At 39.0% G+C, this 24028-nt stretch overlaps 2 protein-coding genes across 2 annotated transcripts in view; both read right to left on the bottom strand.

The window, feature by feature from the left end:
- LOC138354640 (uncharacterized) overlaps positions 1 to 4686 on the bottom strand; it is a 6072-nt gene extending 1386 nt beyond the window's left edge. Inside the window, exons 1-3 of the mRNA XM_069308998.1 lie at positions 4611 to 4686; positions 1458 to 1564; positions 172 to 331 (exon numbers count right to left, since the gene is read on the bottom strand). Coding sequence (XP_069165099.1) covers positions 172 to 331; positions 1458 to 1502 — 205 coding nt within the window. The 5' untranslated portion in view covers positions 1503 to 1564; positions 4611 to 4686. The remainder of the gene's footprint in view (positions 1 to 171; positions 332 to 1457; positions 1565 to 4610) is intronic.
- Positions 1 to 24028, bottom strand: part of LOC138354825 (uncharacterized) — a 269019-nt gene that overhangs the window by 233799 nt on the left and 11192 nt on the right. The window lies entirely within an intron of this gene.

Genomic DNA, 24028 nt, shown 5'->3' with positions numbered 1-24028 from the left:
AAACATTCATACCCAAACCAAGCAAAATGCTAGGTAAGAACAAAGCATTTGGCCCGTAGGAGAAAGGAGATACCCACAAGACTAGAATACAAGTCATTAACAAGCATGCAAGTATAATACATAATACATGCAGACATATATATAATCCAAAAAAATGTCAAATTTACGTACTTATTATTACATTACAAATATCCAAGGTTTTGAAGACACGTTTCCTCTTGCGCCCAACGAGTGAATACTGAGACCAGACCCCATAGGTCCCTATCCTCCTCATCATTCGTCTCACTGTGTCTCCACAGCTTGCACCGCCCATTTGAGACAGCGTCTGGACCTGTTAAAATAATGCATAAGCTGTAAGGTAATAGAGAATAATATATATCTTTCAATCTCAACATTAGATTTTCTAATTTCCAACTGTATTAAATAAATAGCATTAAAATATTTTCCTTCTTAACTATTACAAAAATCAACGAATTTGAGTAACTTTTGCTTTTGTTTTATTTGTACCTTAAACATAACACTGAACAATCAATTATGTGCCACCCCACCTTCCTTCATCTGCAAAAAAACTAATCAAAAGACATATGTACAAGGCTAAAAAAATTCAGCAACACTTACCATACTCAGGCTAAAAGAATTAAGCAACACTTACCATACTCTTTTTATATTCACTGTTAACTTTTAGCTCATGTGACAGACTTTCCACCTGCTCAACAGTTTCAAGTGGGGATGGAAGAATGTCTTCCAGGATTGGTATATCTCCATGTGTTTTTGACATATGGGTTTCCGTCATTTTGACAATATTCAGGAATTTTGCAAAAATAATGGCATTTACTATTTTTAAAAGATTATTAGCAAATTTACAGAAATGGTGCATTCGGAAGACAAAACCGTGGTAGACATGGTTGGAACAAGTTAGGTGAGAGGGTGGTGGAGGCCAAAACCATAATCATAATCATCTGTATCAAACCTTATTACAGGTAAAACCAGTAGGCAGTCTACTGTATTTTATCAAACCGTTATTAGTATAATAGATCTCGTAATAATTTTGCAAAAATAATGGCATTTACTATTTTTAAAAGATTATTAGCAAATTTACAGAAATGGTGCATTCGGAAGACAAAACCAATTTTTCACTTTTGACAATTGAGCACCTGCTACATCCAGATTCTAGGGAGGAAAGGAAGGACGATCTTACTGGATCCCATAGCCTCTCCGAGGCACAAACCAGGCTTTTACATAACCCCCCCCCCTTGCACCCGAGCTTTTTAAAATAGTAAATGCCATTATTTTTGCAAAATTATTACGAGATCTATTATACTAATAACGGTAAATAAATAATAAATAGTAAATAAATCAAAATCAGTTACATTATTTTATCTTATTCATAGCATAAATGTTCTCGAAGATTACTAAAAAGAAATTGAATTAGACTACAGCAAATTGGCAAACTTTACCTTGTATCTGTTTCCACCGAGTTTGTTTGGGGCGTTCTTCAACATATCAGCAATACTTGTCTCAACATCTCTTTCAGTTGCATTAGTGTGGGTGTTGATACAGGCTTCTGGAAATTTATAAGAATTAATTAATATATATAATTATAATTCACTTTGCTATTCCCCATTCCACAGTCCTCTCGTCCTTCCCACTTCCCTGTCCCCACATCATCCCCACTATTCCCACTTCCCTGTCCCATCGTCCTCCTTACCATTTTCCCCTCCCCTGTCCTTCTTCCTCCCCCACCATCTCCCATTCACCTGTCCCTTTGTCCTCCCCAGCATTCCCCTGTCCCCACCATCCGCAACTCCCCAGTCCCCTCGTCCTCCCCACCATTACCCTCTCCTCTGTCCCCTCGTCTTCCCCACCATACCCCCCTCTCGTCCTCCCCACCATTCCAAACTACCTCATCCGATGCATTCTATAATGGTCTGATGCTTCCATCAGAAAATTGGGAACATCAAATGATCTGATATTCCCATCACTGAAAAATAAGAACAGCTAAAAAAATGAAATGAAAAAAATAAAAAAATAAACTATACTCATGAAATGAACAGTATGGTAAACAACACAGCTCAATTTCAATGCAATGTCACACAAAATTATTAAATCGAAATGAAAATAAATTGAAATCTATGAAAATTCAAATTATCAATACAATCGGAAATATTGAAATAATATCGCAACATAATATAGTGTGGGTTGCTCTTACGTGCAACAGACGGTGCTGTTTTTCAAAAAAGGCATGGTTTTACCTGTCACAAGTGTGGCATCTATACTTATACTCACGAAATGAACGGTATGGTAAACAACATAGCTCAATTGCAATGCAATGTCACAATAACATTTAATAACAATAATAACAATAACATTTAAATATACTTTAAGATATAATCTAGAAGAAAATAAGAACATTGAAACGGTTCATGAACTCGATTTCAATAAAGGACACTATGGGGAACTTTGAAAAACAGTTAATGAGTATAATTAGACAGACTTGTTGCTAGGCAGAGGAGTAAATAATGAGATATATGGCAAATTTTGCAAAATATACGGCACACAAACATTCATACCCAAACAAAGCAAAATGCTAGGTAAGAACAAAGCAGTTGGCCCGTAGGGGAAAGGAGATACCCACAAGACTGGAATACAAGTCATTAACAAGCACACAAGTACTACACTACACAACAACCGCACTACTACCAGAACTGGACGAATCACTACCAAAACAACACATTGCACATCACTACCAAAACAACACAACACAACACAAGCATTGGCAAAGAATTATAGACCAGTTGCACTAACATCCCACATAATAAAATTATTTGAGAGTGATCAGGAGTCAGATTACTAGTTTTATAGAGACCAATGACCTCCACAATCCAGGCCAACAAGGATTTAGAGCAGTTTCTATGATCGAGCCACTGAGATCTATAAAGAATTCTGATCAAGAAAGAGATCTAGGGGTGGTTTTAGATAGAAAACTATAACCTGAGGATCATATTAAGAACATTCTGCGAGGGGCCTATGCTACACTTTTTAACTTTAGAATTGCTTTTAAATACATAGGTCAAAAAGTTTTAAAAGTTTTAAAAGTTTTTTAAACCTCTCGTGTATCATGAGTGTGTTAAAGCATCAGATGGTGCATTCAGATGATGAATATTACCTAGTTCCTTCATCTGGGAAGAATGAACACATATTGGTGCATTCGGATGATAAAAACTAACTACTGTAGTTTAATTGATCAACAGACTGTATATCATATGCAGACTGTATGTGGATCTGCGGGCCACTCCAAACAACAGCCTGGTGGACCAAGCTCCACCAGGGCTAAAGCACAAAGTGATATAGATGTGATAGAGAAACTAGGTCAAATGGAGGAGTAGGTCTGTATATTAAACAGCACCTGACGTGCACAGAGCTACTAAACTCAATGTGGTGGTAGAGTGGTGGGGGGGGGGGGAAACATTGCAGAAAAAAACAAAAATACAATTTGGTCAACAAAACAGCATTGTTTAAAATAGAAGACATGGGTTGTCATTTTGGGGGTAAGGTAGGTTACATTGAGTTAATTAGTTAGTACTTAGTTTTTATCTTAAACTGGTTGGGAGAGGTACAGTGTTGCTGTGCTGGTGAAAGAACACCTAAAGGTAAATTAAATAATGATTGCGAATCCACAAGAAGTTGACATAATATCGCTAGAGATCTGCAATCAGGATGATAAACTTTCCTTAAAGAATTTGACAAACACTTGCTGATAGGACATGAAGTAAATGAAATGTATGTCAAGTTTTGTGAAATATATGATAAAAGCACAACAAAATTTGTACCAAAGGAGAGATGCAGAACTAGGAAAAGGGGTTTGTTCAACAGAAATTGCGAGAGGGCCTGAGACCCAAACACACACAAATGGAATCAATATATAGCAAGAGGCCAAACCCCCAAACATACAAGCGATGCAAAGATGCGAGAAACAGCAGCAGCATTAAGGAGAGGGACTTAAGGACCATAAATAAAGTGTGAAAATAAACTCGAGTAAATTTTTTTAACTACTCTCGACAGTGAAGAAAAACAAATATTCAGACGATTTGTGTTAGAATCATTAATCTTACACTTTCGGTCATATTCAACAACACAAATACATACACACACATTCCTGTTGCTGTAGCAAGTGAAGAATTACACACACAGATCACAATAACGTGATGCATCAAATGAACAAATCCACAAGGGCCGTGACGAGGATTCGAACCTGCGTCCGGGAGCATCCCAGACACTGCCTTAATCGACTGAGCTACAACAGGGTAAAAGGGTTGAAACCGAAGTTCTACTGAACTTACTGGATCCCATAGCCTCTCCGAGGCACAAACCAGGCTTTTACACAACCCCCCCCCCCTGCACCCGAGCTATGTCAACAGGCCGTTCTCCCTCTTCGCCCTTCCGAATGCACCATATCAGTAAATTTTTTAATAATCTTTTAAAAATAGTAAATGCCACTATTTTTGCAAAATTATTACGAGATCTATTATTCTATAGAATAATGCATATAAATGCATATATGCATATAAATACAAAACAAATACAAAACAAGTAAATGTAAATAATTTTACCTTGCACCTAGATCCACCAAGCCTGTATGGCGCGCGTTTCAGTACTTCGGAAATCTAGAACTATCTTGAATCTCTAATCTGCAATGAAACAATACATATTATTGCACTTACCAAAACATGGATGAATGTAGAAAATACAGAACTATTAGCTGAATATCAAATAAATGGATTTAATCTATTTCACACAGATAGATATATTAGACCGTGTATATTAGGTAATACCTAACATACACGCCTCCACACACACTACATTTGAAATGTAGTCTCAAAAAGACTACATTTCAACAGCAAAGATTACTCCATAAAAAAATAATTAAATTATTGACCAACATGAGAGAGGGTTAGCCAACATGAGGGTTGTGTTGATTGCCTGAAAATATTTAAATTGTGTAATGTATTGAATGGCATTTTTCAAGTTACAACATTTTTTAAATTACTGAACTAGGTTCTAGGCTTTGCTAGGCTTAATTCAATTATTACAGATAAGCCTAACCTAGCCTAGAACCCAGTGGGTTTTCTTCCTATTGGGGAGTGTTGTACATGCCTCGCCTCCACATACACACTAGCACAGCCAGGCCTCGCCTCCACATACACACTAGCACAGCCAGGCCTCGCCTCCACATACACCAGCACTGCCAGGCCTCGCCTCCACATACACACTAGCACAGCCAGGCCTCGCCTCCACATACACACTAGCACAGCCAGGCCTCGCCTCCACATACACCAGCACTGCCAGGCCTCGCCTCCACATACACCAGCACTGCCAGGCCTCGCCTCCACATACTCACCAGCACAGCCAGGCCTCGCCTCCACATACACCAGCACTGCCAGGCCTCGCCTCGCCTCCACATACACCAGCACTGCCAGGCCTCGCCTCCACATTTAAACCAACCAAGCCCACAAATACGTTAACATGGACCAGCATTACACCGTCTAACATACTCTGTCAGATGTAACAACTAAATTTGTGAATTCAAGACCAAATCTATTGTATAACACAGTGTTAGTACGAGAAAAACATTACTTACATTCGAAGCCGTGTTTTAAAATGGCGGCGGTCTTGTACTGACGCTCCAAACTGTGTGTTCGTTTGCGTATGATGAACGTGTGACAATTTACTACAACAATTATTTAATTATTCTTATTCTTTATTTTAATATTTTTAGGGTACATGAAATTTCAAACTTATTTGCACACAATAATATAATTGCATTGTCATAACCTTTATATATTACGGAAAATACGATGACATGAACGAAGTCAAAGTGAAGTTGAAGTCAAAGTCATTCGCCGAACGTATTAGTCATTTTTTTTCTCCCAAACGATAGGGGTAACAAATCCACAGAGAATATAAGAAATTGAAATTGAAATTGAAATTGAAATAAGTTTAGAGAGAATATAAGTGTACAGTAAATTCAATTTTATTCAGGAAAGTACATACATAGTTGATTTACAAACATAATGTTGGATTTATAGATAGAGCTAGTGCATACAATACCTAAAGCCACTATAGTAGGCCTATAGCATTTCAGGCAACCGGGCAGTATATATGGACCCCTTACTCAAATCTCTGAATATGTTAGATATTAAGTCCCTGCACATACTCTCATGTGTATTTTATATATATAAAACGCTGCACTGTAATGTCAATCCTGACCTTAAAAGCTTCCTAGAAGGTTGTAACAGATCCCATGAGCACCACACCAGAAACAAATACCTATTTGATATTCCAAGAGTACGACTTAGTCAAACTAGAAATGCTTTACAAATCAAGAGACCTCGAATGTGGAATGACCTTCCCAATTATGTTAAAAACTGTACCTCTCCCAACCAGTTTAAGATAAATAAAGATAAATTTATAAGTTAAGAAAAATTCCACAAATCAACAACCCTGTTACTGACCCTGTATTTACCCAAGTCTTTCCTAAATCTAAACTTATCCAATTTATACCCATTGTTTCGTGTTCTATCTTGTGTTGACAATTTTAATACCCTATTAATATCCCCTTTGTTATATCTATTCAGGAAATTGTGGTTGATCTCGAACCCATTGATAATGTGACGACTTATACAGAATTTTGTAACTATATCATCAAGATTGTAACCAGCTTAGCTAAATGTAGTGTGGGGTTCAGTCCCTAAGCCCATATATGTGCCTCTCTAACCATTTAGGTTACAGGGCAAAAACATAAAAACAAAGGTAACTGCAGAAGGCCTATTGGCCCATACCAGGCAGCTCCTATCTATAACAGATAAACACTAAGTACTACCTAATTAACTCAATGTAACCTACCAACCTAACCCCCAAAATGTCAATCCATATCTTTTATTTTAAACAATGCTGTTTTGTTGACCAAATTGTATTTTTACTCTTTTTCTGTCATGTTTCTCCCACCCCTGTTTTTTCCCTTTTTTCTTATTTTTTCTCAACATAATTCATACTTTAATTATGCGGATCAGGACATCACCTGATCAAACACATCAAACATCGTTTGACCACCATCAAACACACACATTTCGTGTGTGTTTGACGCTCACTGATATGTACCAGCGTTGTTTTATATATGGTGCTATTCTATCTTACGCTTTGTTGCTCTTTTTTACCTACGGGCTCATAGAACATTCTATTGCGAAAACATTGGCACAAAAATGAATGACGTACATACAATAATAATGTCAGGACAGTGATATAATTATAAACTTTCAAAGCACTGTATCGCCCATGTGTCGTCTTGTCACCAATACTGGGTAACAGTTCCGCCACTTCCCACACTCTTGCGGGTGGGCAGCGACCATTATTCTACGTTTATATTCATATCACCGTGTTGGGAATTTCATTGCGAGTACATTGATACCAAAATTAACGCTGTAGGACAAGTGTGGAAGTGATAACAATCCCAAGAGTAAAAACATTTTGTTGCTCTTGGGCACTCACGGCGAGTCATCTACGTAGGTATTTATTGGGTGCTGGTATTCATATAACTTTTGGTGACCGTTTTTGCTGATTTTCTTCTAGAGAATGTTATTGCGAACACGTTGGTACCAAAATGAAATACATAGCTCGAGAACTAAGGTCAGGAGAGTAAAAAGAGTATACACATTTTTGTTTTGACGCTTAATTAAGGTTATTGTGAGTACTCATCGCCTGCCTAGAAACTGGAACTAGTAATTCCATCTATCATACATATCATACAAGAGGAGCCACACATCTATGGATCATCCAATAAAATCAGCAGACTTCTAGATGTTACTACTGCTCGGCTTAGACTCGGTTACAAGTATCTCTGGGAATTCTCATTATCTGCTGATGTAGACCTGACCAAATGTAAACTGTGTCAACAAAATTATTCGCACACCCTCCGTCACTATGTGATGGAGTGCGAAAAGATACATGAATTTAGAGACAATTCTATAACCAATGTTCCAGCGATGTGTCAATATTTCATTCAAAATGATCTGCTACCAGAAATTTTAGCCAAATATCCCCAGTTTGCTAACTGTAGATAACAACTAAGTGATTGTAACCTATCCACCGCTGCCCACTGGATGGGGGACGGTGTGCAGGACAAACATATAAATTTTGATACTAGCTCTCCACATATGTCAGTTGCTTAATTTAGAACCTGTACTTGAGGTCGATCTCGAACCCATTGTTGATGTGATGACTTATATTGAATTTTGTAACTAGCTCATCAAGATTGTAACTTGCTTAGCTAAATGAATTGTGGGGTTCAGTCCCTGAGCCCATTATGTGCCTCTGTAACCCTTTCCACAACCGCCCACAAGATGGGTATGGGGTGCATAATGGGGTGGGGTGTCTTGGCCAAACGTGCCACATCAAAACCACAAGTTGACATTGAATGTGAATTAACAATGAGACAAGTAAGATTTATACTAATACATTTATACTAACTCTGTTGAGCGTTGACCATTTATACATCAAATCTGTTGATGTGAGCACTTTAGTTTAGTCTGCCGTTTAAAGAAAAAAAGAGCATATCAATGGTATATCACAGAAAACGAATTTATCATAAACTCATGTATTTGTCTTATCATATTGAACTGCATTCATATTTTTAATATATAACAATATGAATATACAAATTTCTGTAAATCCCCTACCTTGTTGGAATCTGTGGAAATGAATGAGCAAATGTGCTGGCTGAAGGCGCTGAAGGAAACCACATTGGTTTCATTTTGGATACAAATGTCCATGGAAATTCAAAATGGAAACTAATTATATAGTTGAACCTGCAGAGACGAGTTTAAGAATCTGTGTTGAGAGTGATGGACACAGCCTTCACAATTATACTTCAGAGAATGTAAACATCTAAGAGTCATTAGAAATATGTGTAGAATAATAAACCCTACATTGTTTGAGTTAGGGAAAACACCATTTGTGATATATAGATACTATAGCTGTTCCTAAAGATTCACCCTTTTTTGCACCAGCAAGATAACATATAAGATTTTAAGAGTTGACGAATGTTAATATTCTTGTTTGATAAACTGTGAACTTGAGACATAGTTAATAAGAACATATTAACACAACAAAATGTTTTCAGAATCCTTAACACCACTTTCCAACAACTTATATAATTTATATAAATTATTTTAGAGAATAATACATAAATTATATATTTAAACATGATATAGTGTTTAGTGGAATGTATAAGGAGTCAAATTGTGTTAAAAAGAGCAATTTTTAGAAAATTTGGAAAAATACTTTTTTCTGTTCAAATTATAACTAAATGGATTATAAAGGTTTCACTCAGCCAATATATATCATTCACAATTTATTAATGAATTTTACAAAAAAACACCATAAATTTTATATTTAAACATGTAAAAACTATTTGTTTTACATTTGGAAGAAAATAATTGTAGAAAAACAATTTATAATTAAACCTTTGTGTTTGGATTTTTTGAGTAAAAGTTTCTCAAAGGCTTTCCTGCACCATTCTCAATGCAAATCATTCCCACACCTATGGCAAGAGATAGGCGAACGTTGTGTAGATGATTTGTGTTTGCTGGGTGCCCACTTGGGGACTGTAAGCTCCAAAAAACCCAGTATATAGGCAAGACAACAACATCTCTTTCTAGGCGTTTAACGATGCATAAGCAACAGGGCTCCATTAAGGAACATATAATCTCTTCCCACAACCAAACCATCGCCAGAGAAATCCTAGTAAACAACACAGAAATCATCGATAGATACAGCGATAGCAGGCGGCTTGACGTTTGCGAGGCACTGCACATTAAGAAGTCAACACCAGCAATCAACAGCCAATTAATGCACAACTATATTCTACCCACCTCAAGACTCCGCTCCAGTATAGAAGCATCAAGAAATATGGACCAATAGGCTTTCTACAATCACTTCCATTTCAATACCCATTGTTTCGTGTTCTGTCTTGTGTTGATGAAATTAATACCCTATTAAATACCACCTCACCCCATCCACCTCACTAAAATGTAGATATAAACAAATCGGAGTTCTATTCTGTTGTGTATGTGTAAAGTCTTTGAAAATGTAATAAGTTTTACGAAACGCGCTCAAGTGTCGCGTCAGACTAGAAATAAAAATGAATTTTGGAGAATTGATTTTTGAATTACCTCCAACAGTGAAAAGAAATGTACGAAAGATTGAGAAAATTTGTGTTAGAATTATTAATCTTACTTTTTCGGTCATATTTAATAATATATGTCTACAGGAAAGACTGCTACCAAAATATACTAATATATATATATATATATATATATATATATATATATATATATATATATATATATTGTGACGGTAACGCGTTGGTGTTCGGCTGTTTACGGCTAGGGGTATGGCCTCGTCACATAGTTATAAAAAAAAATAGAAAAAACTGGAACTTCGTCTGTGGTAAGGTAAGGAGAAGACACACAAAACACAAGTAAACTTTAACAATGAAATTTTAATTACGTTAATTAAATCAAAACATGAATAAAATGCACAAACAAGTTCTTATAATAAAATCAATCAAAATAATAAGAATAATTAGATGACACAATGAAAAGTTACGTTAAGGCAAAATAACAAGAAGTGCAATACAAAAGTAAATGGGAGGTGCTGGAATATTGGCTTTAAGCCACCACTTCTCTCAGTACACGCTAGTGTCTAGCCGGGAGGAGTGGTGACAACGAGAGCACTGAACATTCTGAGGTATGAGGGTGGGGCGACCCCAGACATCAAGTAGTATGGGGGGGCGAGTGCAGGTGCAGCCAGACCAGCGACCAATCAGCGGAGCCGGTAGCGATCAACATGTAGTTTGGTGGTTTGAGTCCGAACAGGTGGCTGGCTGCATACGTTTTGCTCACCCTGGCAAGCCTTGCTGGTGTTGTTGTTGTTGTACATGTCTTCCATAGTCGTTTTATATAATTTCAACGACGTGTTTGTGGAGGGAAGAGCAGGCTCAATCTCTTGAAGGAGATTATTGTCACAACTCTCCCCCGAAGCCTGCGGTTCTGGAAGAAGTACGTCGTTATGTGGTGGAGTAATGGATGGAGTCGCTTCTACTTCATAAACTCTGGAGAGGGCATCGGCTATGGTGTTGTCAGACTCTTGGTATAGCGTGTCTCCAGGTTGAATTTCTGCAGGTAGCAAGCCCATAGTAGAAGACGTTGAGATGAGAAGTGGGCGTGCTGCAGGAGGTGTAGGGTGGTGTGGTCCGTGTTGATGGTGGACCGAGCACTTTTCAGGGGTGGAGTGAAGTGCTGAAGCTTCAGGATGAGGAAGAGTAGTTCCTTGCCAATTGTTCCGTCGTTCCTTGTAGCAGTAGTCGCTGACAGGTGTATTCTTCTCGCCTCGTTGCTGCATCACGACACCACCATCGTCGGTACCATTGGCGTCGACATGGAGGATGAAGGGCTTATCTGACGAGGTGAGAGTGGAATTAGAAGAGGGCAAAGGAGCACGATTATTATCCTGAAAGCATTTGGGAAGATCATTAAGGATTTCGGAATTAGAAAGCGCTGACTCCTTGTCAGTGCTTTCGGGAGGAGAAGCTGGGAAGGTCTCACTGTGGATGTAGGGTTCTGTGAATGTGGAATAGTTAGTCAAGACAGTGGGAGGAGTACCATTATATTGCTTCAGGAGGTTGACGTGGCACAGCTGGGTCTTCCGCCGCCTATCTGGAGTCTCTATGACGTAAGTGTTGTTGCTTCTGCACTCTTTGACGCAGTAGGGTCCTGAAAATCGGTTTTGTAAAGGTGAACCTGGGATAGGGAAATAGGCAAGGACGAAGTCTCCCGGCTTGAATTTTCTTACTTTGCTGGTCTGGTCGTAATGAGTCTTCATTCTCACCTGGGCTTTCAATAGATTATCATGGGCAAAGCGGTGGACTCTCTCTAGAATGTGTTGAAGGTTTTGAAGAAACTGGGGCACATTCTGATGCTCACTGAAGGTGGCATCTCTGAGAGAGTCTTTGAAAGCCTTAAGGGGAGTACGGCACTTACGGCCGTAGAGCATCTCATAAGGAGATACTCCTAGGGACTCATTGGGGAGACTTCTGAAAATACACATTATTAGGTCAATCTGCTTATCCCAATCCTTTGAGGTTTCACTACAAAACTTTTTCAAGAGTGCTTTGATGGTCTGATGACTACGTTCAAGAGAACCCTGTGAAGCAGGATGATAGGGGCTGGACAATACCTGTTTGATGTTGAACTCCTCCAGTGTCCTTTTGAAGAGATCACTGGTGAAGTTGGTGCCACAGTCACTTTGAATCTCCCTGGGAAATCCGTATTGAGTGAAGATCTTCAATAGATGTTTTATAACCGTAGCAGCCGTGATGTTCTTCACTGGAACTGCTATGGGAAATCTGGTGGTAGGACACAGGATGGTTAGGATGTAGGCGTTACCTGAACTGGTCCGAGGTAAAGGACCAACACAGTCTATTATGAGTCTGTGGAAAGGTTCCGCAGGCACCTGTATGGGAATCAGTGGTGCTCTGGGAATGGAGACGTTCGGTTTGCCTGCCATCTGACATGTATGACACTGTTTTACGTACTGTTTGACGTTATTTACCATACCTGGCCAGTAGTAGTCTTGACGAATCCCATGGTAAGTCTTGTTGAAGCCGTAGTGGGAGAATGCTCCGTGGGCCAGGTGTAGAATAGTGGGCCGCAGGCTGGTGGGAATCACAAGTTGTTCGATGTTGGCCCAATCGTCCTCCTCCTTCAGTTTACTGGGTCTATATCTGCGGTAGAGCAAGTCGTTCTCTAGGAAGAACCCAGGAATACTGTCGGGTTGAGTCTCAGCCTGGAAAAACAATGGTGTTAAAGTAAGATCTTCCCTCTGCAACTTACGGAACTCCAACTTGGTCAGATGCGGGGGGAGTTTCTGAGGGTCTTGAGGGACAGCGGTAGCAGTAGAGTCAGCTGGCTGTGGACGTGCGGCTTGTGCACGGGTGGTCACGAGAACCGGAGGAGAAACTTCATCACTCTCTTGAACCTCTGCTGGAACATACTCAAGAATAGGGTTTATTGGCACAGAGTTACACACCTGGGGTTTGTCCATGACGATCAGGTTGGTCGGTTGCAGGTCTTCTGCCAAGTCGTTGCCTAGGAGAAGTTGCACTCCAGGCATGGGAAAAGGCTTTTCCCTGACGGCGACTTGGACTTCCCCGTTCACGTAGGGACAATCCAGGTGGACTCTGGCGAGAGGGTATGGAGTGGTAGCAGTGAGGTCAGTGATGAAGACTGTTTCCCCGGTGTAGACTATGTTGGGCACAGCCGACTTCAAGATGATCGATTGTAGAGCCGCTGTGTCCCTCAAGATCTTCAATTTGAAACGTCCCTCCGGATTTGAACCATTGGCAGAGACAGTTCCAGTATACAGGTGGTTACTGAAAAGAGAAAGATCATTAACATCAACACCAACATTCATCACAGGCTTACCGGACTTAGGAGGAGTTGGTTTGGGTCGTTGTTGGTCAGTGGTTCCCTTGTATTGAGACTTACCACACTTGTCTATGGTATGTCCATAGAGTCTACAATACTTGCAGTACAGTTGTGAACCAGCTTGATCGGGGCTCACCTTCTCGTAACTGTACCACGACTTCTTACTGGAGGATGGTTCGGGTGTCAGCCGGTGGATGAGGCTGTAAGTGTCAGCCGACTTAGCACACTTCAGGTAGTCGGTTTCTTCTTTATCTGCTAAGTAGAGGCGGACAGGAGGTGGCACACGTCTCAAGAATTCTTCAACAAGCATCAGGTTGATGAGTTCTGTAAAAGTAGAGACATGTGCTGCTTCCAGCCATTTCATGAAATACCTCCGTTTCGTGTTAGCAAACTCGAGGAAGGTAGTGGTACTTGCCTTCAGGTGGTCACGGAATTTCCTTCTATAACTTTCTGTGGAAAGTAGGTAGGCGTCCAACACTGCTTGTTTCAGAGTGTAGTAGTCATTCTCAGACGCCAAAGTACTGAGTGTGACTGCAGCTCTACCTGTAAGATGGACTCTGAGAAGTGTGGCCCATTGGTCGACAGGCCAACCGAGTTGATTAGCAAGGGTTTCAAAGGTGGTGAAAAACACATCAACTTCTGCTTCTACAAAGGATGGCATTAACTTACTTGCATGTGATATATTAAAACTGACGGGAAGATTGGCAGTAGCTTGTTGGCGTTGAGTGAAGTGGGAAGTTTCCAAGGCGATTTCACGTTGACGACACTCTAGAGCCAGAGTTGCTTGTTGCTTGTCATGTTCGCGTTGCATCTCCAACTCGCGTCGTTTGGTTTCAAGCTGTACTCGTTCCCGCTCCTGGAGTAGTGCAACCTCACGTTCTTGGAGGGCGAGTCCTCGTTCGTGTTCTTCTCTCCTCAAAGCAGCTTCGCGTTCTCTGAGGGTGATTTCTCGTTCTTGTTCTTCCCTCCGTATGGCAGCCGCTCGTTCTTGTTGTTCGCGGGCTTCCCTTTGCTGCTCACGTTCAATCTTAGCCAGCTCTAGTTTAAGTTTCATCGTTGCCAAGTCAGTTTTATCTGCAATATAGTAAGTTTCATGAGTTTCAGAGTCTATCTTACCTTGCTCTAAATAGTAATCCAGCAACAGGTTGTGTAGGTCATTTTTGTTGGCTTGGTAGGGAACTTCTAGTTGATACTCATGTGCAAGAGTTTGTAATTCAGTCCTCTTGGCACGACTTAAAGTCCCTATTTCACCTGCTGGATTTGCACGGAAAGTTTGGAGACGAAACATGGTGAAATTAGCAAATAAAGGTACACGAATATTCAATAGTGAAATGTCAGAAACAGGACAACGTGGCAACTGGTACCTATCCTGTGTGATCTTTAACAATTAACGTTAAGTGAAAGATATTAAATGATTAAATTAAATCAAGGGCGCAGGAAATCTTGTACCCGGTACTCATGTAAGAGAATAAGGGCAAGAAAATCCTACTAACAAATGAAACAAAGTTTCGAAAACAAATGAAACAGTTAAATGCTTCAAAAGTAAAATTGGTAGTCCAAGGATGTAGGCATACCTTGCCAAGTCTCTATAGGACATAAAGCAAGTTTTCCCCACTGAATTTAATATGATACTTACAGAATTAGCGAACTTTTGTGCTCTGAAAAAATAAGCTAATTCCCTACCGTTGTATGTATCATCATCTCTGACTGACGTGTAGGGGTGCGAGGTGTCAACTTGTGACGAGAACTGCTGCTGAGGTCCCAATTCAGCAACTAAAGTTCGAGCTAGAGGAACTATGGCCCTCTTTGTCCTCCTACAGTCAGATTGCAGAAGATTGGGTACTCTTGACCCGGGGCAGACCACAGTACCAGGGTACCAATATGATGATCTGTCAGAATGAGAAATATTCAAGGGACATAGATGGTAAACACGAGTAATAACACGGAGGGAGAGATGACCAATTAAGAGTATGACTGCGGCCTACAGTCACCACGTAATCCAAAGTTGTCTCACCTTCACTATATGTTACTCTCGTAATGCACAATACACCGCACCTTATAAAAAATGAAATGGAATATGAAAAATAGTAAAGCTACGTTAACAAAGTTAAATACGCTTACCATAAATTACCACTTGGCACCAGTACCTGAGTGAAGCTCCTAGGACAGGCCCCCATATAACTTGTGACGGTAACGCGTTGGTGTTCGGCTGTTTAAGGCTAGGGGTATGGCCTCGTCACATAGTTATAAAAAAAAATAGAAAAAACTGGAACTTCGTCTGTGGTAAGGTAAGGAGAAGACACACAAAACACAAGTAAACTTTAACAATGAAATTTTAATTACGTTAATTAAATCAAAACATGAATAAAATGCACAAACAAATTCTTATAATAAAATCAATCAAAATAATAAGAATAATTAGATGACACAATGAAAAGTTACGTTAAGGCAAAATAACAAGAAGTGCAATACAAAAGTAAATGGGAGGTGCTGGAATATGGGCTTTAAGCCACCACTTCTCTCAGTACACGCTAGCGTCTAGCCGGGAGGAGTGGTGACAACGAGAGCACTGAACATTCTGAGGTATGAGGGTGGGGCGACCCCAGACATCAAGTAGTATGGGGGGGCGAGTGCAGGTGCAGCCAGACCGGCGACCAATCAGCGGAGCCGGTAGCGATCAACATGTAGTTTGGTGGTTTGAGTCCGAACAGGTGGCTGGCTGCATACGTTTTGCTCACCCTGGCAAGCCTTGCTGGTGTTGTTGTTGTTGTACATGTCTTCCATAGTCGTTTTATATAATTTCAACGACGTGTTTGTGGAGGGAAGAGCAGGCTCAATCTCTTGAAGGAGATTATTGTCACAATATATATATATATATATATATATATATATATATATATATATATATATATATATATATATATATATATATATATATATGTCGTACCTAGTAGCCAGAACTCACTTCTCAGCCTACTATTCAAGGCCCGATTTGCATAATAAGCCAAGTTTTCCTGAATTAATTTATTTACTATAATTTTTTTCTTATGAAATGAAAAAGCTACCCTTTTCACTATGTATGAGGTCAATTTTTTTTATCGGAGTTAAAATTAATGTAGATATATGACCGAACCTAACCAACCCTACCTAACCTAACCTAACCTATATATATAGGTAAGGTTAGGTTAGGTAGCCAAAAAAAGCTAGGTTAGGTTAGGTTAGGTAGGTTAGGTAGACGAAAAAACATTAATTCATGAAAACTTGGCTTATTAGGCAAATCGGGCCTTGCATAGTAGGCTGAAAAGTGAGTTCTGGCTACTAGGTACGACATATATATATATATATATATATATATATATATATATATATATATATATATATATATATATATATATATATATATATATATATATTAGTATATTTTGGTAGCAGTCTTTCCTGTAGACATATATTATTAAATATGACCGAAAAAGTAAGATTAATAATTCTAACACGAATTTTCTCAATCTTTCGTACATTGCGCTTCACTGTTGGAGGTAAATCAAAAATCACTTCTCCAAAATTCGTTTTTATTTCTAGTCTGACGCGACACGGGCGCGTTTCGTAAAACTTATTACATTTTCAAAGACTTCACAAATACACAACTGATTAGAACGTATCTCTGATTTTATATCTACATTTGAGTGAGGTGGGAAGGGTGCTCTCAGCCACAGCTCAGAATGGAAGCAAGTCGACGAAGAACTCTGTAGGGTAAGGCAGGTCCTAGTCAATAACGGCTTCTCCAATGGTTTCATCGAAGACATCATAAGAAGGAAAGTTAAAAGCCATGCAACCTCTGAAGAGACAACTAACACAACACCTATACCCCCTATTAGACTATTTTACAGGAACTTCTTTTCCACAGCTCATAAAACGGAGGAAAGGGTCCTGAAAGATATTGTTAATAGAAACGTTATCCCTACAGACAAAAATCAGAGGATACAACTGACGATTTACTATAAAACCAGAAAAACGGCCAGCCTACTCATGAGAAACTCTCCAGACACAAAACAGAACGCTTTAAAAGAGACTAATGTCGTCTATGCCTTCAAATGCCCACTTGGGGACTGTAAGCTCCAAAAAACCCAGTATATAGGCAAGACAACAGCATCTCTTTCTAGGCGTTTAACGATGCATAAGCAACAGGGCTCCATTAAGGAACATATAATCTCTTCCCATAACCAAACCATCGCCAGAGAAATCCTAGTAAACAACACAGAAATCATCGATAGATACAGCGATAGCAGGCGGCTTGACGTTTGCGAGGCACTACACATCAAGAAGTCAACACCAGCAATCAACAGCCAATTATTGCACAACTATATTCTACCCACCTCAAGACTCCGCTCCAATATAGAAGCATCAAGAAATATGGACCAATAGGCTTTCTACAAACACTTCTATTCAATACCCATTGTTTCTGTTCTGTCTTGTGTTGATACTTTTAATACCCTATTAATATCCCCTCCTGTTCTGTCTTGTGTTAATGCCACATCACCCTTCCCACCTCACTCAAATGTAGATATAAAATCAGAGATACGTTCTAATCAGTTGTGTATTTGTGAAATCTTTGAAAATGTAATAAGTTTTTACGAAACGCGCCCGTGTCGCGTCAGACTAGAAATAAAAATGAATTTTGGAGAAGTGATTTTTGATTTACCTCCAACAGTGAAGCGTAATGTACGAAAGATTGAGAAAATTCGTGTTAGAATTATTAATCTTACTTTTTCGGTCATATTTAATAATATATATATATATATATATATATATATATATATATATATATATATATATATATATATATATATATATATATATATATATATATATATATACATATATATATATATATATATATATGTCGTACCTAGTAGCCAGAACTCACTTTTTGGCCTACTATTCAAGGCCCGATTTGCCTAATAAGCCAAGTTTTCCTGAATTAATATATTTTTTCTATTTTTTTTCTTATGAAATGATAAAGCTACCCATTTCATTATGTATGAGGTCAATTTTTTTTTATTGGAGTTAAAATTAACGTAGATATATGACCGAACCTAACCAACCCTACCTAACCTAACCTAACCTAACCTATCTTTATAGGTTAGGTTTGGTTAGGTAGCCGAAAAAGTTAGGTTAGGTTAGGTTAGGTAGGTTAGGTAGTCGAAAAACAATTAATTCATGAAAACTTAGCTTATTAGGCAAATTGGGCCTTGCATAGTAGGCTGAGAAGTGCGTTCTGGCTACTAGGTACGACATATATATATATATATATATATATATATATATATATATATATATATATATATATATATATATATATATATATATATATATATATATATATATATATATATATATAACTTTTTAACACTCAACCCACCAGGAGACTCGAACCCTGGCCCACAGAGTGGCAGGCACACACTGTATCCACTGCATCATACTTCAAAGCCATAAGAGAGGTACGAATTCCGGGGTATTTAACCCACAGAATTCCATTCTCTCCCAGGCAATGACATGATGAGGGACCTCTGGTGTTCTTTAATCGAGCCTTGTTATGTGGGAAAACTCGGTGTAAATGCTCAATGCACAGACTTGTCTATATAACTCGCAAGCTGAAGTTTATAACTTAATAACACCCAACCCACCAGGACACTCGAACCCTGGCCCACAGAGTGGCAGGTACTCACACTATCCACTGCACCATACTTAAACTTCAGCTTGCGAGTTATATAGGCAAGTCTGTGCATATATATATATATAAATATATATATATATATATATATATATATATATATATATATATATATATATATATATATATATATATATATATATATATATGTGTGTGTTTTGTACCTAATAGCCAGAACGCACTTCTCAGCCTACTATGCAAGGCCCGATTTGCCTAATAAGCCAAGTTTTCATGAATTAATATATTTTCTCTAATTTTTTGCTTATGAAATGATAAAGCTACCCATTTCATTATGTATGAGGTCAATTTTTTTTATTGGAGTTAAAATTGACGTAGATATATGACTGAACCTAACCAACCCTACCTAACCTAACCTAACCTATCTTTATAGGTTAGGTTAGGTTAGGTAGCCAAAAAAGTTAGGTTAGGTTAGGTTAGGTAGTCGAAAAACAATTATTTCATGAAAACTTGGCTTATTACGCAAATCGGGCCTTGCATTGTAGGCTGAGAAGTGCGTTTTGGCTACTAGGTACGACATATGTATATATATATATATATATATATATATATATATATATATATATATATATATATATATATATATATATATATATATATATGTCGTACCTAATAGCCAGAACGCACTTTTCATGCTACTATTCAAGGCCCGATTTGCCTAATAAGCCAAGTTTTCCTGAATTAATATATTTTCTCAAATTTTTTTCTTATGAAATGATAAAGCTACCCATTTCATTATGTATAAGGTCTATTTTTTTTTATTGGAGTTAAAATTAACGTAGATATATGACCGAACCTAACCATCCCTACCTAACCTAACCTAACCTATCTTTATAGGTTAGGTTAGATTAGGTAGCCGAAAAAGTTAGGTTAGGTTAGGTTAGGTAGGTTAGGTAGCCGAAAAAACATTATTTCATGAAAACTTGGCTTATTAGGCAAATCTGGCCTTGCATAGTAGGCTGAGAAGTGCGTTCTGGCTACTAGGTACGACCTATATATATATATATATATATATATATATATATATATATATATATATATATATATATATATATATGTATATATATATATATGTCGTACCTAGTAGCCAGAACTCACTTTTTGGCCTACTATTCAAGGCCCGATTTGCCTAATAAGTCAAGTTTTCCTGAATTAATATATTTTTTCTAATTTTTTTCCTTTGAAATGATAAAGCTACCCATTTCATTATGTATGAGGTCAATTTTTTTTTATTGGAGTTAAAATTAACGTAGATATATGACCGAACCTAACCAACCCTACCTAACCTAACCTAACCTATCTTTATAGGTTAGGTTTGGTTAGGTAGCCGAAAAAGTTAGGTTAGGTTAGGTTAGGTAGGTTAGGTAGTCGAAAAACAATTAATTCATGAAAACTTGGCTTATTAGGCAAATCGGGCCTTGCATAGTAGGCTGAGAAGTGAGTTCTGGCTACTAGGTACGACATATATATATATATATATATATGCAACAATGATCACAAAAACACTGATCCAAGAATGCAGAATAACCACATATGAAAAATAGAAAATGCTTAACGCGTTTTCGGCTAATTCGCCTTCATCAGAGCAAAGTAGAATAGAATCATTCTACTTTGCTCTGATGAAGGCGAATTAGCCGAAAACGCGTTAAGCATTTTCTATTTTTCATATGTGGTTATTCTGCATATATATATATATATATATATATATATATATATATATATATATATATATATATATATATATATATATATATATATATATATATATATATATATATATATATAACTGAAAACTCACACGTATACTCCGTATACAAAGTTGTATACTCCGTATACAACTTAGTATATTTAAATACTCCGAAATTACCATCTCTTTTAAGGGTCTGAGCAGGTGGTGGAGAGGGTTAAAACGTACCTGTTATGCCAGTTGCTGGAAGGCTTCTGTGCTGGCTAGGGTTCGAGTCTCCTGGTGGGAAAGTGTTCTAAAGTTGTATACTTAACTCTCGTGTTTAGGAGAGTTGTGCCTTAAGCAGAGACACTGTGTCTTCCCATATTAACAGGGACTTGATGAAATTAACGTCTAAATGACCCCTCACTTGCTCTGGTGCTCTTGGGAGGTGTTGATCTTTGGGGTATTTAAATACTCCGAAATTACCATCTCTTTTAAGGGTCTGAGCAGGTGGTGGAGAGGGTTAAGGCGTACCTGTTATGCCAGTTGCTGGAAGGCTTCTGTGCTGGCTAGGGTTCGAGTCTCCTGGTGGGAAAGTGTTCTAAAGTTGTATACTTAACTCTCGTGTTTAGGAGAGTTGTGCCTTAAGCAGAGACACTGTGTCTTCCCATATTAACAGGGACTTGATGAAATTAACGTCTAAATGACCCCTCACTTGCTCTGGTGCTCTTGGGAGGTGTTGATCTTTGGGGTATTTAAATACTCCGAAATTACCATCTCTTTTAAGGGTCTGAGCAGGTGGTGGAGAGGGTTAAGGCGTACCTGTTATGCCAGTTGCTGGAAGGCTTCTGTGCTGGCTAGGGTTCGAGTCTCCTGGTGGGAAAGTGTTCTAAAGTTGTATACTTAACTCTCGTGTTTAGGAGAGTTGTGCCTTAAGCAGAGACACTGTGTCTTCCCATATTAACAGGGACTTGATGAAATTAACGTCTAAATGACCCCTCACTTGCTCTGGTGCTCTTGGGAGGTGTTGATCTTTGGGGTATTTAAATACTCCGAAATTACCATCTCTTTTAAGGGTCTGAGCAGGTGGTGGAGAGGGTTAAGGCGTACCTGTTATGCCAGTTGCTGGAAGGCTTCTGTGCTGGCTAGGGTTCGAGTCTCCTGGTGGGAAAGTGTTCTAAAGTTGTATATATATATATATATATATATATATATATATATATATATATATATATATATATATATATATATATATATATATATATATATATATATATATATATAAAAGATGACCGGACAAAAGATGTTCCATCGTGCTTTAAGAATCAAAGTGGAGCAGAGTGTACATAAGTCTTATATTCACATCACTTTATTGCCAGTGCTACAGCGGATGCAAGCACATTCGAGGATGTACCAGGGACCCACTGGCTTTACCTTAAGGCATACATCTTTCCTGCAGCTGAAATGATACCAAGCTAACAAACTGTCGCCTTATGGAATATCGTCCATTCCACTTGTCATGGCGTCGAACCTAAGATCCCTCCCGTCGACGCCTGCCTCTGTCTCGATTCTCATTAGAACATACAGTGATAACCGGACTAAAGTGGGTGCAGGGTCCCCAGGACACGCGTGGTCATCATACCCAACCTGGGGCCGACCTGGTGTCCGCCCTAATCTTCCTCCAAGTCTGCTGAGGCTTTAAGATTCATCTTGTCTTATCTTTCATTTTCTTAACGTGATTACTTGTCAATTAACTCTTCTACCGCTGTCTCGAAATGCACGTAACAACACAAATTAATTGTAGTTCTCTGTATCCGCCTAAATTCCAGGTTTGACTCAGTAATGTTTTGCCCTTTTGTTTCTCAATAACATTTTGTAAGTCAAGCAAATAACGGCCAAACTGTGACAATAACAACATTCCCATCAATGTCCACCAATTTACACGAGGAATAATATTTGATGGCGCAAATGTTCGTTACAGTGCTTTAAATAAAATTACATATACACTTTAACCTGAAAAATTATCGAACAATCGACCAATGATTCCATTAACTATTAACTCATGAATCACATTTTTCTCTGACGTTTGCAAATTGAATTCGTATACATATAATAATGCCAAATATTATGCCTATAATCACCTGGTAATTTTACAATATAATGCAATAATCTTGCAATAATATTGTTCATTATTAACCGAGTGTCATATAAACGAGATAAATACTCTGCATGAGGGTAGAAACAGCACACGCTACTCTATCCTCTTGAGATGTACTGAACTTCATTACCTCAATGAACTTATTTGAACTTGAACTTGAATGCTCTGCACAGTTCAATGAATCAATTTTATATATTTAATCACATGGGTCTGCCTGTAGCCCACCGGTACACGGGTCTGCCTGTAGCCCACCGGTACACGGGTCTGCCTGTAGTCCACCTGTACACGGGTATCCCTGTAGCTCATCGGTAGACGGGTCTGCCTGTAGCCCTCCTGTTCACGGGTCTGCCTGTAGCCCACCTGTTCACTGGTCTGCCTGTAGCCCACCTGTTCATATGTCTGCCTGTAGCCCATCGGTACACGGGTCTGCCTGTAGCCCACCTGTTCATGGGTCTGCCTGTAGCCCACCGGTACACGGGTCTGCCTGTAGCCCGCCTGTACACGGGTCTGTCTGTTGCCCACCGGTACACAGGTCTGCCTGTAGCCCGCCTGTACACGGGTCTGTCTGTTGCCCACCTGTACACGGGTCTGTCTGTAGCCCGCCTGTACACGGGTCTGTCTGTTGCCCACCGGTACACGGGTCTGCCTGTAGCCCGCCTGTACACGGGTCTGTCTGTTGCCCACTGGTGCACGGGTCTGCCTGTAGCCCGCCTGTACATGGGTCTGCCTGTAGCCCACCTGTACACGGGTCTCCCTGTAGCTCACCTGTACACGGGTCTGCCTGTCGCCCACCTGTACACGGGTCTCCCTGTAGCTCACCTGTACACGGGTCTGCCTGTAGCTCACCTGTACACGGGTCTGTCTGTAGCCCACCTGTACACGGGTCTGTCTGTAGCCCACCTGTACCCCAC

This window comes from Procambarus clarkii, chromosome 64 (genome assembly GCF_040958095.1).
Source record: "Procambarus clarkii isolate CNS0578487 chromosome 64, FALCON_Pclarkii_2.0, whole genome shotgun sequence".
NCBI lineage: Eukaryota > Metazoa > Arthropoda > Malacostraca > Decapoda > Cambaridae > Procambarus > Procambarus clarkii.
Note: the sequence above shows the minus strand (reverse complement) of the source record. Positions and strands in the feature narration are given on the sequence as shown.